General features: G+C 39.3%; 1 protein-coding gene across 3 annotated transcripts in view; it reads right to left on the bottom strand.

Moving 5' to 3' along the window:
* The window catches only part of wwox (WW domain containing oxidoreductase), a 213,384-nt gene extending 199,253 nt beyond the window's left edge, over nt 1-14,131 (bottom strand). For all 3 annotated transcript variants that reach the window (XM_061677654.1, XM_061677656.1, XM_061677655.1), the window contains exons 1-4: nt 13,898-14,131; nt 13,506-13,570; nt 13,303-13,360; nt 13,005-13,174 (exon numbers count right to left, since the gene is read on the bottom strand). In XM_061677654.1, the coding sequence (XP_061533638.1) occupies nt 13,005-13,174; nt 13,303-13,360; nt 13,506-13,570; nt 13,898-14,004 (400 nt within the window). In that variant the 5' untranslated portion in view covers nt 14,005-14,131. The remainder of the gene's footprint in view (nt 1-13,004; nt 13,175-13,302; nt 13,361-13,505; nt 13,571-13,897) is intronic.
* Nucleotides 14,132-14,347: the final 216 nt, after the last annotated feature.

Below are 14,347 nucleotides of genomic sequence, written 5' to 3'. Positions count from 1 at the left end.
CACAACTGGTGCTTGAAGCGCAACACATGACGAGACTGCATACTCGATCTCTTTGCTCACACAGAATCACTTGCAATATATTAGTCCCATTATTAACTGTACGACTAAGTATAAAACTACTTTCCTTGTGTGTGTGGGGTACTTCTGAAGAGGGGAATTAATGTTATGAATGTGTGACAGTTTATTACACGATTTAATTCTCTATTTCCTTTGGACTATGGTTTTTAATTTTCTGCAGTCAACTTGTTTTACGCATTAAAATTCTCAGACCTTCACATTAGCAAACGGTTTAATGATACATTTTCGGAGCTCATCAAGAGTGATCAAGCAAACAGCAGTCACTCTCAAATCTCAAACTAGCCACAAACTCCCCTTTACAGGTGCATCCTCATTAAATGAGAATATCTTTGAAAACTTAATTTATTTCAAAAAGTGAAACATATATACACATTCATTAAACACATGGGGAAACACTTTTCAGACGACAAATTCCTACCTAATTTCTATGTTAAAAATCCTATTTTATGTAATTTCTTGTGAAGGTGAATTTTGAGTTTTCTTTAGCATTAAGCTAAAGTTAAGGGGGGGAGGGGGAAATATGAGATGTTTCACTCTGTGTATTGTGAATATAAATATGACATTTTGAATTGAACACCTGAAATATATGAACTTTTCCATATTATTGGTTATTGGTGGTATTATTGGTTATTGGTGGTCCTTTTTTGAAAGGCACCTGTATATTGGAATTAAGCAGTATTTCTTTGTATGGATAGTGAAACATTTGTTTGGGTTGGTGCATTCTCACAATTTAACAGGAAAACAAAAATCATCCATCACATCAACAATGAAAGTAACTTCAACATGACCATCACTGCAGTGCTGCAATCCCAAAAATACCACGGCACTTTCGAAGTTCATCGAATGGGAGAAATAGTCAAACTCAAGGAAAACACTTGCATGGAGACACTGTAGGCCACAACTCACACCCAGACGCTCACACGCAGAGTTAGGGGGCCAATGCGACTCCATGGCCTGACATCATTAACTAGGCCACGCCCCCTTAAGGTTCACACCCAACACATAAATAAAATAGTACATTCACTGTTTACACTACATTAAAAAAACAATTTATTTCTTTACATTCTCTTTTACGATACTCTGTTTAAATACAATACAGTGTTATTTTTCTTTATTTAAAAAAAAAAAAACAACAACAAAAATTGGTGGTGTTTTTATTAAGGAGCTGTAACTGATTAATGTCATTTCAGTCCATTTGGGGGAAATTGATTTCAGAAACGGGTAAATTGAGAAATGACATGGTAATGGAATTAATTAAATTCATAAGCCACAGAATGACTGCAGCACTAAATACAGGGACCAAGCCATCCCACAAACAGCAAAACTCCGCAAGTCATTGGTCTGCCCCTTTAAAGTTCACAATTGTCTATAGATGTCACAAGATGGAACCAAAGCACTAAATGAAGCTCCTCAACTCACTTTGACATAGACAACAACAGCTTTGGCACCACATAGGCAACAACAGCTTTGGCACCACATAGGCAACAACAGCTTTGGCACCAAGATGCCACAGGATGGCGCCCAAGTAATACTTTTATTAGACAATTTTTGCCCTGAGCACAAAATCGGAGCATAAGTGAGTTTTTCAGTATGCTCCACACTGAAGTAAAGCAATTTCTTTAAATGCCACTTTCAACTTCACCTTTACAGATGTCACGTATGCTGTGCACATGGCGAGGTGAGTCCATTATTTTTTTAGACCCAGCAACTAATTGAGGTATGGCGTCAAGAAATAAAGTACTGTATTCTTCTACCGAGCGTCCATTTTGGGGGAAGCATATTTAAGGCGTGAATTTGGGAAATTTCTTGAAATGTTTGTGGCGCTCCTATCCCAAGATGAGAGTACTCCCCTATACACGCCCATTCTTTCAGACTTTTAAGATCCATCCATCCATTTTCTGAGCCGCTTCTCCTCACTAGGGTCGCGGGCGTGCTGGAGCCTATCCCAGCTGTCATCGGGCAGGAGGCGGGGTACACCCTGAACTGGTTGCCAGCCAATCGCAGGGCACATACAAACAGACAACCATTCGCACTAAGATCACATTTAATTCCCCTCTATTAGTCCATGAGGAGGGAGATGTCACCCTAAAAGTGGGATGTATGGTTTGTAATTATTGCCCAAGGTTGAGCTGTTCCAGGCAAGAGCGCTGAAGTGGTTCTATTACCCCTCCCTGCGCCTGCTGTCTAAAACATACCCCCGTTCCCTCATTCTGACCCTCAAGTCAAGCTCAGGGAGGAAGAAACCGGAGTGTCTGAAGAAAACCCACGCAGGCACGGGGAGAACATGCAAACTTCACACAGGCGGGGCCGGGATTCGAACCCCGGTCCTCAGAACTGTGAGGCGCATGTGCTAATCAGTCGTCGACCGTGCCGCCTCTTTGTTATATTGCAGCCATTTGTTAAAATCATTTCAGTTCATTTTTTTTCCTCAATGTACACACAGTACCCCATATTGACAAAAAAAACAAACATAATTGTTTAAATTTTTGCTGATTTATTAAAAAAGAAGAACTGAAATATCACACAGCCATAAGTATTCAGACCCTTTGCTGTGACACTCATTTAACTCAGGTGCTGTCCATTTCTTCTGGTCATCCTTAAAATGGTTCTACACCTTCATTGGAGTCCAGCTATGTTTGATTATACTGATTGGACTTCAGGATGAGGAAAGCCACACCCCTGTCTATATAAGACCTTACAGCTCACAGTGCATGTCACAGCAAATGAAAATCATGAGGTCAAAGGAGCTTCCTGAAGAGCTCAGAGACAGAATTGTGTCAAGGCACAGATCTGGCCAAGGTTACAAAAACATTTCTGCTGCACTTAATGTTCGTAGGAGCACAGTGGCCGCCATAATCCTGAAATGGAAGACGTTTGGGACGACCAGGACCCTTCCTAGAGCTGGCCGTCCGGCCAAACTGAGCAATCGGGGGAGAAGAGACTTGGAGAGGTAAAGAAGAACCCAAAGATCACTGTGGCTGAGCTCCAGAGATGCAGTCGGGAGATGGGAGAAGGTTCGAGGAAGTCAACCATCACTGCAGCCCTCCACCAGTCGGGGCTTTATGGCAGAGTGGCCCGACGGAGGCCTGTCCTCACTGCAAGACACATGGAAGCCTGCATGGAGTTTGCTAAAAAACACCTGAAGGACTCCAAGATGGTGAGAAATAAGATTCTCTGGTCTGATGAGACCAAGATAGAAATTGTTGGCCTTAATTCTAAGTGGCATGTGTGGTGAAAACCAGGCACTGCTCATCACCTGTCCAATACAGTCCCAACAGTGAAGCATGGTGGTGGCAGCATCATTCTGTGGGGATGTTTTTCAACGACTGGTTGCAATCAAAGGAAAGATGACTGCGGCCAAGTACAGGGATATCCTGGACGAAAACCTTCTCCAGAGTGTTCAGAACCTCAGACTGGGCCGAAGGTTCACCTTCAAAAAAGACAATGACCCACAGCACACAGATAAAATACTGAAGGAGTGGCTTCAGAACAACTCCGTCACTGTTTTTCAATGGGCTAGCCAGAGCCCTGACTTAAACCCAATTGAGCATCTCTGGAAAGACCTGAAAATGGCTGCCCACCAACGTTCATCATACAACCTGACAGAACTGGAGAGGATCTGCAAGGAGAAATGACAGAGGATCCCCAAATCCATCCATCCATCCATCCATCCATTCATTTTCTGAGCCGCTTATCCTCACTAGGGTCGCGGGAGTGCTGGAGCCTATCCCAGCTGTCATCGGGCAGGAGGCGGGGTACACCCTGAACTGGTTGCCAGCCAATCGCAGGGCACATATAAACAAACAACCATTCGCACTCACATTCACACCTACGGGCAATTGAGAGTCTTCAATTAAGCTTCTGTGCAGAATTTTTTTGGGTTTAAAATGGCTTACTTTAACCAGGATGCCTTGTCGTACCGTGGCCAGAGATACAACCCCGGTGGTTTTGAATCTGTCGGTGTCGTAAATCCTCGCTGCCTGCGACCAACTGATAGCTAGCTGGCTGGCTGGCCTGCTAGCTCTCCTCACCTGCCACGCTGTGTTGGATCTCGTACTGCAGCTAAAGAATATTTTAATAATTGATTTATCGGTCAATTATTTTTCGATTAAACGAGGAATTGGCTTCAAAAATATATTTTTATTCCCATCCCTTTATTCAAAAACAGGGCATTACTTCAAATTGGCAGTGCAGAAAAGGGCACAAATTGCTGCACGAACATCCCAGAGCTCTAAAAGTAATAAATTATGAATACTTTTGCTGTCAAATAGCTTTACGATAAGCCATACAAATGTACAGTATGCTATACAGTATCTGCCAAATATATATTTTTTAATAAAGTGCACAAAACTGATCAGATAACCTGCTCAATAACAATCCTACCAGACTTGAAGTAAAAATAATTTTTTTGCATACCCAGATATACTGTCGTACATACAGCAATTATTAGCACACCAATCATTTATTTTAATTTGATCTGTATGTTTATACACCTTTTAGCATAAAATGTGTTTGTATAAGATTTAAGTAATGTGACACGTAATTGTGGTACACATTAAGTTTGTTCCTTTCTGAATGCCGCAGTCGCCCAATCCACCCTGCACTCTCACCCCCTGTACTGCCTTGACGCGCATTCGTTGTTCCCGTTTCTTCATTAGTAGTAACCGAAGATAAGTATACTGTAGAACATTTATAGGAGGTTTATAGTTACCGTGGCATCGGTACTAATTTTTTGTTAGTATGTCTACCTGTATATTAGCAAAGGTAGCGGACATTCAGTTTTTTTTTTAAAAACTCTTTCTGTTTTATGTGTCCATTTTACAATAAACTACAACTGGGAGTGACAAATACTGTAAACAGCTTGATGCAAGAACGTTTTACCTGTTTGGAGAATTGATCCCTACCGTTCTATTGCCATCATGTTGTACACATCCACTCTGTATACCGCACAAATGAGAGAGTGGCTTGGACTACAGTTGGACTGCATCATGCAGAGAGCTGTGCCTTATGTTTTAAACCCTTATTTGGTAACCAAATTTGGCTTAATCAAAATTCAACATTATTACTGTGTAGAGGTAAATATGTATTCACTCCAGTCACTTCTGTTCTTTCAGACTTTCCTCTAACGTCTCTCTAAAGTTGCATAATTTGACTAACCAAGCAGAACTGCTCCTCATTACTTGGCTAATAAACACAATTTATCAGAAAGAAAGAAAACAAATCTTGAGTTCCTCACTGGTTCAGAGTCCGACATACACCCCACACACACACACACACACATACACACGCACACACACACACACACACACACACACACAGACACACACAGAATCAGACTGCTGGATATGAACACAGATAAACTGCGGATGTCATCTAAGCCACAAGCAGCCACTCGGAGATGCTCCAGGACACACGCAATAAGACGCAGACACGCCACTCTCGCCGGGAACATCTTTTTATCCATCTACTTCCTCTTGCTATGAATAATGCATCCCCCTCCTTGCCCGCGCTCCGCTTTAACGCACGGCCGCGCCAGTCTTTAAGGGGGGTCCTTATTCATATAAACAGTGGCGCGGTAAATACCAGAGCTTTGCAGCCAATTTAATGGCAGTTATGCTTAACAAATCTGCCTCAATCTAATGATCAGCCACAAAGCCGGGCCGCCGTTTTTTTAATCTGCGCGCCGAGGCTCCCCGCAGCGCCGCGACTCACTGAATATGCTTACAGATCTCTCCATCCAGAGAGAGGAGAGCACCGGCTCTGACACCTAATCCTCTCCCACACAACACCGCCGGGATCAACACAAACACAGAACAATGTTAGTCTTCTATGAATAACATTCAAAAAAAGAAGTGGACAGACACGCAGAAAACATTGTCGAAGCGCTTCCTCCCAAATCCTTAATATTTCCTGCTTCTTGTATTGGAGTTCCTAAATTGACCCGGTACGTAAACAACAAAATCACGTGGCAGGTTGGGACATGAATTTAAATGGAGTAGAGCAATGATTCTCAAACTTTTAACACCAAGCACTACCTAAAGAAAATACTCAGCTTTCCCAGTACCACCTTAATGACCAACATTAAAATACAGAAATGTAGTAGGCCAAGGTCTTATTCCCAAAATGTGTATTGAATAGTACTGTAAGTCACTGTAATTATGTGGTTTTAACATTAAGACTGGTCTTAAATATAGGGAAAAAAACTGTACTTACATAATTATTTAATTAAAATGTATTGCAGATAATTTAAATAAAGAAAATGCCCGAATAAATGTTTGAAAACAAAACACTTCTGAAAGATTAAATACAAATGTGCTGTAATGGATTTCAAAAGGTTTAAGCCACTGTAGCATTATGCACAGTTCGAACATTTATTCATTCATTCATCCATTGTCTACACCGCTTCTCCTCACTAGGGTCGCGGCCGTGCTGGAGCCTATCCCAGCTATCTTTGGGCAAGAGGCGGGGTACACCCTTAACTGGTCGCCAGCCAATCGCAGAGTTTGAACATTTAATTCAGTGATTCTTCACTTACCACTAGAGAAAGCCCACGTTATGGAGTAGAGCTTTGTTGAAGGAATACTACTTAGAAACACTCCTATGTGTATTTTTAGTGGTGTAACTCGCTGCCTGATGCTACATGTCTTATTATATTGTCACAGTCCTGACTGATTTGGTTCCCCTGCCAGTTTTACCCAAACTAAAGTGGGAAGAATATTCGCGCTTAGTAGAGCGCAAACCTCCACTAAGGCCGAACAATCCCGATGAGGATCAGCACAAAACCTTCATTAACACCCATCAGGTGCCTGATTTTTGTCATCAAGATTCCTTCACTGTTCACTGAGAAAACGTCAAACAAAAACAAAAAAATAGAATCTTTGTAGGAAAATGTAATGGCTTACCACCCAAGATTCATAACAATAACCTGACCACTATGACAAATAACAAAACTTTTTATAAGAGTGGCCTCCACTCTAACAGACGCAACTAATTGGTTGGGTCATCCACTTCAGAAAATAAATGCCACACTTTTTTTAAAAATGATAATACATCACAGCGGCACGTTGGCCGACTGGTTAGAGCGTCAGCCTCACAGTTCTGAGGACCCGGGTTCAATCCCCGTTCCCGCCTTTGTGGAGTTTGCATGTTCTCCCCATGCCTGCGTGGGTTTTCTCCGGGCACTCCGGTTTCCTCCCACATCCCAAAAACATGCATTAATTGGAGATTCTAAATTGCCCATAGGTGTGACTGTGAGTGCGAATGGTTGTTTGTTTGTATGTGCCCTGCGATTGGCTGGCAACCAGTTCAAGGTGTACCCCGCCTCCTGCCCGATGACAGCTGGGATAGGCTCCAGCACGCCCGCGACCCTAGTGAGGAGAAGCGGCTCAGAAAATGGATGGATGGATGGATAATACATCACAACACACAGCAGGGCAGGTGTGGCATCTGTAAAGTTGACATTTAGGGTGGAGTTTAAACAGAAAGTTCTGCAATCAATAGACCCAGACACTATACAGTGCTACCTTGAAGTACAAGTGCCCCAACTTATGAGTTACGAATTGTCACTCTGGTGACTTTTTTTGCTTTGTGTTGCAAGCAAAAATGTAGTTATTAGTGAGCTTTAGACACGATGGCACGCAGTTACCTCGCAGTGACAGTACAAGTTTTTGATTTATTTTTTCTTGAAAATGTTCGATTTTATTATTGTAAAATTGTGACTTTCTCTTGAAAATATGCTCTAATATCATAAAATTACGTTTTCCTTGAAATTATGAGACTTTAATGTAGTTAAAAGTATGCCATTTATTCTTTTAAAAATGCTTTAATATTGTAAAATCATATCTTTTTTCTTGTAAATATATGATTCATATCTATTATTATATTTTTAATATCCAAATATTATCTTGAAAAAAAATCGAATTTCTTGAAAACGACGAATTATAACTTTTGCCAAGAAAACACCTGACTTCAGTCTTCTAAAATGACATTTTTTCATGAAAATATGCTTTAATCTCATTTTTAAAAATAGCTTGAAAATGGCTGATTTTAATCTCATAAAACAGCAACGTCAAACTCAAGGCCCGGGGGCCAGATGCAGCCCGCCACATCATTGCATGTGGCCCGCTTAAGCAGATCATGTGAGTCTAATTTATGTTTCGTGCTCAAATCTGTTCCAAAAATGCAAATTGTCTTCACTTAATAACATTGAGATTGCAAGCATTTTTTTGTTACCAAACTGCTTTTTAAAATAAACTGAATAAATGTGTTGAATAAATTGTTTCCTTTGACTTTATATTTCAAAACTTCCTAACCTTTTTTTTTTTGTATATTGCATATGACAACATGATAAGGCGATGATACACTTTTACAGTTTCACAGTCATAACTGCCCTCTAAGGGAAATATTAACTACAGTATGGCCTGTGATAAAAATGAATTTGACACCCTTCTAAGATTTTTGACTCGTACTCGTAAAAAAACACTGATGCCACGACCCCAAATACACATACAAATACAAAAAACTATCAGGTGTGATTAAATAGGCTACTAGTACCGTATATTACTATGCTCATTATATTATATTACTATGCTCATTACTATGCTTACGTTTCTTCTTTGAGGTTTCATTAGATTACTCTAAATAAACACAGCCTTCTACTTTCTCAAAAAATAAGGCTTTTCAGAAGACTATAAGGATAACAATTAACAAAAACGGAGCCCTGGCCAGAAAATAAGCAGCGAGTTTATTGGATAGCAGGGGAATTAGGACTGGAGCAGGAGTGTGTAATGGGGATGGATAGGAGGGCTCGGGCCTGGGTCAAAGCCACTTAGGAATCATTGAGGAGGTACAAGTGCAGGTCTATAAGAGTGAGAAAACCTTAAAAGCCAGGAGAGAGAGAGAGAAGGGCTCAGGAGAAGGAGAAAACAAAGTGAGATCATTCATTTCCATTATCACGATTAAAAACACCATTCAGGTTTGTAGTGCTTTTTAATTTACATGGGAAAGCGGCGTGAGCAAGACTAATGTAGGGGGGAATCCGGCGTTGTGATCACCTCGGCAAGACCGAACAAATTAGTGTCCCTAGTCTCTGCACGACGCTGCTTGAAGGCCGGCCACAAAATCTGACATTTCACGCATAAATAAACTCCTATATGTCGAGGGGGGGGTTCCTTCTTCTTCTTCCATGTGCATTAAGAAACTAAATTAAAGACATGAAATGTAAATGTGCTAATTAAATAATATCCTTCCATTCCTAATAAAAATGTCACGTTCCCCTGGTGGAGAAATACGTACTCAAGAAAATGGAAATAGCCTTGACACTTGGATTAAAACACTATTGATGCCATTAAAATGCTAAGTGGGTCCAGCCAATTGGCATAACCACATTTCACTGGTGGAATGTCAAAGGAGCACACAAGTAGAAGCAATTACTATAAGAGTATTGTTAATTACGAGGTGCTGCGTATTTAATACATGGTCGAGTAAAACAAAGGTTATGTTAATATGGGTATAATAAGTATTTAAAATGTCGCTACATTCTAAACACAAAGTTTGACAATTCTCTGGAGAAAAAGTCATTTCTTGGTTCCATTCAGAGCAGATTATGTATGCACTAAATGCATCACAGACAGAAAAAAAAAACAGAGTCTGTTTCTCATTATGATGTTTTTAAAAGCAAAAATGGACATTTGTAAAGCAATTTAGATGGTTTAAAGGCTTAGTGGCAATGGAAGCGTGGACCTCTTGTGCACTCTTGTGGTGAAAACTATACTCCAGTCCTACCAAACATGATTCCATCTTTTAAAAACGTTTTATTCAACAATACTTGTAGGATTTTTGGGTTATAGAATGTGGTCATGTTTTTTTTTTATATTTAACAAACCCGTTCATGCGCGTTTCATATTATGTTGTGCAGGACACGTTATTTACATTTAGTTGAGAATAATTTATTTTACACATTCTATTGTAATAACAAAATCCTCAAGAACCATTTTCAGTGGATATAAAAAGTCTAGACACCCATTTTCAAATGCACTGTTGCATGTTTTGGTGATATAAAAAAGAGACGGAAATAAACAATTTCAAAAGTTTTTCCACTAATAATGTGGTGTACTAACCTGTACAACTCAGTTGAAAAAAAATATCTAATATTTTCGAGAGGGAAGGAAATATGAACAATTCCAAATAGCAGTCAATGTTGGCACAAAACCGTTAAGCTTCTGCCAGAAAGCAAAAGTCAGGAAAAGCCTACCAGTACATCTGAAGTTCATTAGGTGTTAACCAGAGGCACTTTTAATGGTGGCAGGATTGTGCTCACTCCCTTTTAACATGAGTTTAAATGTGAGGGTGTGCACACTTAAGCAAGCATTTTCTGTGGGAAAATTTTGGAATTATTTAATCGTAGTTTCTTTTTTTTTTCTTTTCTTTTAATCACACAAACCGAGCATTTAGACAGGGGTGTGTAGACTTTTTATAAGCACTGTACACTAGATAGATGGACGAAAATACATTTTTAAAAAAGTTTTTTATCTATTTTGGGCGAGTATGGCTTCACAGTTTCATCATTTCAAGGAGTCATCATGAAAAAAGGGGGGCAAAAGGGGCCTGTTTTTTTGTTGTTGTTGTTGTTGTTAAATTTGACCTTAATATACACTGTGATTGAAAAGTAACTCCCCATTTTCAAATACATACTATTTATTTATTTTTTCCTAATGATGATTTTAATGTATCATAAAGCTGTAATGTGGGATGACTCCACACGATTGTGACTCAATTCATTCTCTGCGATACCATGAATGACGAAAGAACTAAAATTATTTGACAAACAAAATACATGAAATTATTGAGTATAAGTATTTTAAAATAGGGAGTTAATTTCAGTCACACTGTAGTTATTAAAGGTGACCACATTCATTCTGTTTACAGAGGAAATATTTGAATGAAAAGAAAAGAGACATTTGCATAAGACTGCATATCATTTTTACACAATCCATTTGTTAATATAAGCCTGGACAGATAAATGGGAGAAACATCAAGGATAGGGAGGCAATTAAGTTCAGAAGCTCCATTGTTCCATCAAGGTCCCAAGGCAGTTGTAAATCTACTATACTGCCCTACCTCATAATGTACATACAGCAATTAGATAGCCCTGCAACACTTCCTTTGTACAAAGCATTTGAATATAAAGACAATTAAGCATTTTATGTTGATTTGATTTCCCCGGAGCTGTCGTTATCCGTCTTGTACAATGCAGTCAATTTTTGAAAGGGAAGACCGACCCCTACCTCTGTTCTCCGAGTTCAAACTACACTGAAGGGTGAAAATAACATTGGTTTCCAGGGGATTTGATAGTGACTTACACTTTTGCTGGCAGGGTACACACATTTGTTGCGGTTAACAATGACATCCAATTCAGCCCGGTTAATGAAATTCAATACAGTCATGTTCAGCATTAAGGCAGTGATTTGTTGGGTCTATGTCATACATTTTGGAGGCTAATGTTGATGAATGCCCGGTTGTGGTCCACACTTTTATACAGCGTGATACCACACTGCCACCCGGTGGTGTCCTCGTAGAAACACAAAGCAAATAGACAAAAGTCTTGGGATATTGCACTTAACACCAACTGCCAAGACCGTTTTGGACAATTCTATGCTTTCAACGTTGATGAGTTTGGTGTGGAATACGCCATTAAATCCCTTTGGGTGAAATAAACTGTGAGCCAACCAAAAATAAGGTGTTTGCATCCCAGAGAGACTACCTGTAATATCAACTGCCTTAACTGTTTTAAAAAAAAGAATAATTAAAATGGTCTGGTGCGATAATGACAAACTGTGAAATAGCGGGACCGCGAAGCGTGTAGCGTGATATAGAGGGGTTTTGCTGTAATGTCCAATGATAAAGTGCAATTTTCACTTACTGTAAATGTGTAAATGGACTTGTGTCCCAATACCTTTGGCCGAAAGTAGACATATTGTGTATATACACTCAGGACATCGAATCAATCGCAACTGGACTGTTCTGGTTGTCTTAGAAGAGGTTTTGCCTCTCATCTGAGCAGGCTTCATCAGTTCATGCAACAAGGCTGAGTTAGGACTCACTAGCCTGAGTTGGTGTGCATAAAATCAACTATTTATGCTCCAAGTTGGAGGCACACCCCTCAGTGTCCAAGGTCATAACTCTTTAAAGTTTAAATTAAAATGTATTCATATATAAAAACAATTTTCCCAATTAAAATCAATTGAAATGTCGTTAATTCGTTACAGGTTACTAAAAGCAGCAGCACAACTTTTTTGTTCTGTATTTTTAATAAAGAAAAATAACATTGTATTTTGGGCTGCAACTAACAATTATTTTAATAATCGAATAATCCATTGATTATTTTTTGTGATTAATCCGATTTTTTATTTCCATTTCTTTATTCAAAAACAGGAGTTTATATGAAATTGACAGTGCAGAAAATACATAAACCTAAATGGATTATGATTTAGTTATTGGTTTGGTCCGTAACACGTCATAAAATCAGCAAAAATGTTAATCATTTATTTCCAAAGTAAAAGCAGATGTTTGAAAATATCTTATTTTGATAGAACACAAATATAATCAGTTTGCTTTCATAGAGGACTGCAGAAATCTGAGGGGATGAAAGGATATGCACAATTTTTAATCGATTAATAAAATAGTTGTCGATTAAATTGAGAATACATCAATTGTTACATCGCACTTGTAATTGTATTGTATAAAAATATAAAACATCATAAACGAGAATTTTAAGCGATAAAATGGTATATTGCTGTACGTACTGCAGTGTTTGTGTGTTGTATGTGGACCTCTAACTGCTCCATTTTTTTTCGACTTCACTTGAGCAAATTGGGGCACACATAAGTCAAGGTTACTGTTCTATGCTGCATGTAAAAGGAACTCACCAATGCCAGAGTTGCCGCCAGTAATCAGGACCACCTTGTCAGAGAAATCCCGACCTTGAAGGATCTCCAGAGCCGCCGAGTTACCGTCATACCGCTTCGGCTTCACCATCACGTCCTCCACAGTAAACACTTGCCGGGGGTCAAAATAAGTACTCCGCTTGTTGATGTGACTGGCAGTGGGAAAAAGATTGTAAAAAAAATATTATAATAACAATAATAATAATACATGTATATTCTGTAATTGTACACTTTTGGAACAAGAAACAAATTGACTTAAATCATGTGACAGTGTACTTACTCAACGTAAACTATTTGACCCTGTTTATTGGTGTTTTGCTCCCAGCCGTAGGGTAAATCTTTTGGAAGAAAGACAACATAAATGCAATACTTTCTGGGGGATGTTATATACAAGAACACAACAGCAATTACAACAATAAACGAAAACTTAAATTAAACTTTAATGCTGTAGGTGGTGAGTGTAGAAATGGAAAATAATCAAACCTCCAGCACAACGTTTCTTCTTTCCAGTCTTAGGGTGTTCCCATTGTGTCCTCATCTCATCATGGCTTTTAACACAAAACAAAATAAGAAGAATAATAATAATAAAAGTTAGTCAATGAAATGTGTTCATGTCCACTTTGTTGTATTTCCTTAATAAATATACAGCATGCACATTAATTAAATAAAAAGGACGTATTACAAAAGACTACTGCAGGTGCGCAATCATACTGCGGATGCTTGATACATTTGTACAGGCTCATATCTGCGTAAGATACATTTGTACAGGCTCATATCTGCGTAAGATACATAAGTAAGCTTGCAAATAAGCACTTTTAAACCGCATGTCAACACATGTCCGTGACTGTGCATCATGTTTGACAGAGTCTACTCACTTGGCATAGTAGACCCATCCATCTTTGGTGGATCTTTCCTCCCACCCAGGGGGTAACTCGTCGTCACTGTCAGTATCGTCCATACCGGCGTACTTAAGGGCAGCCATTGGATAAGCGTCTTAAAATGGGAAATTTGGAACAAAAACGGAAAACTATTACTTAGAATCGGCTGCGTGCACTATGACAACGAGTGTCTTATGAACAAAATCGACGAACGGCACGGGGGACTCCGGTACTTCCGCAACAACAAGATTACGTCAGCCGCGGTGCCCGATGGGATGTTGAGTACACAGAAAAGAGACGTCCTGTTTGTTGCATACACGTTACACATAAGCAACTCATTTCACTGCTGGAAAGAAATTAATACATTTGCTGGCTATTTTAATCCTTCGTATGACTATATTTCATTAAGTGACAATACAATTTTGACAAATGTGTCTGGGTTTTTTT

This window comes from Phycodurus eques, chromosome 5 (assembly GCF_024500275.1).
Source record: "Phycodurus eques isolate BA_2022a chromosome 5, UOR_Pequ_1.1, whole genome shotgun sequence".
Lineage (NCBI taxonomy): Eukaryota > Metazoa > Chordata > Actinopteri > Syngnathiformes > Syngnathidae > Phycodurus > Phycodurus eques.
Note: the sequence above shows the minus strand (reverse complement) of the source record. Positions and strands in the feature narration are given on the sequence as shown.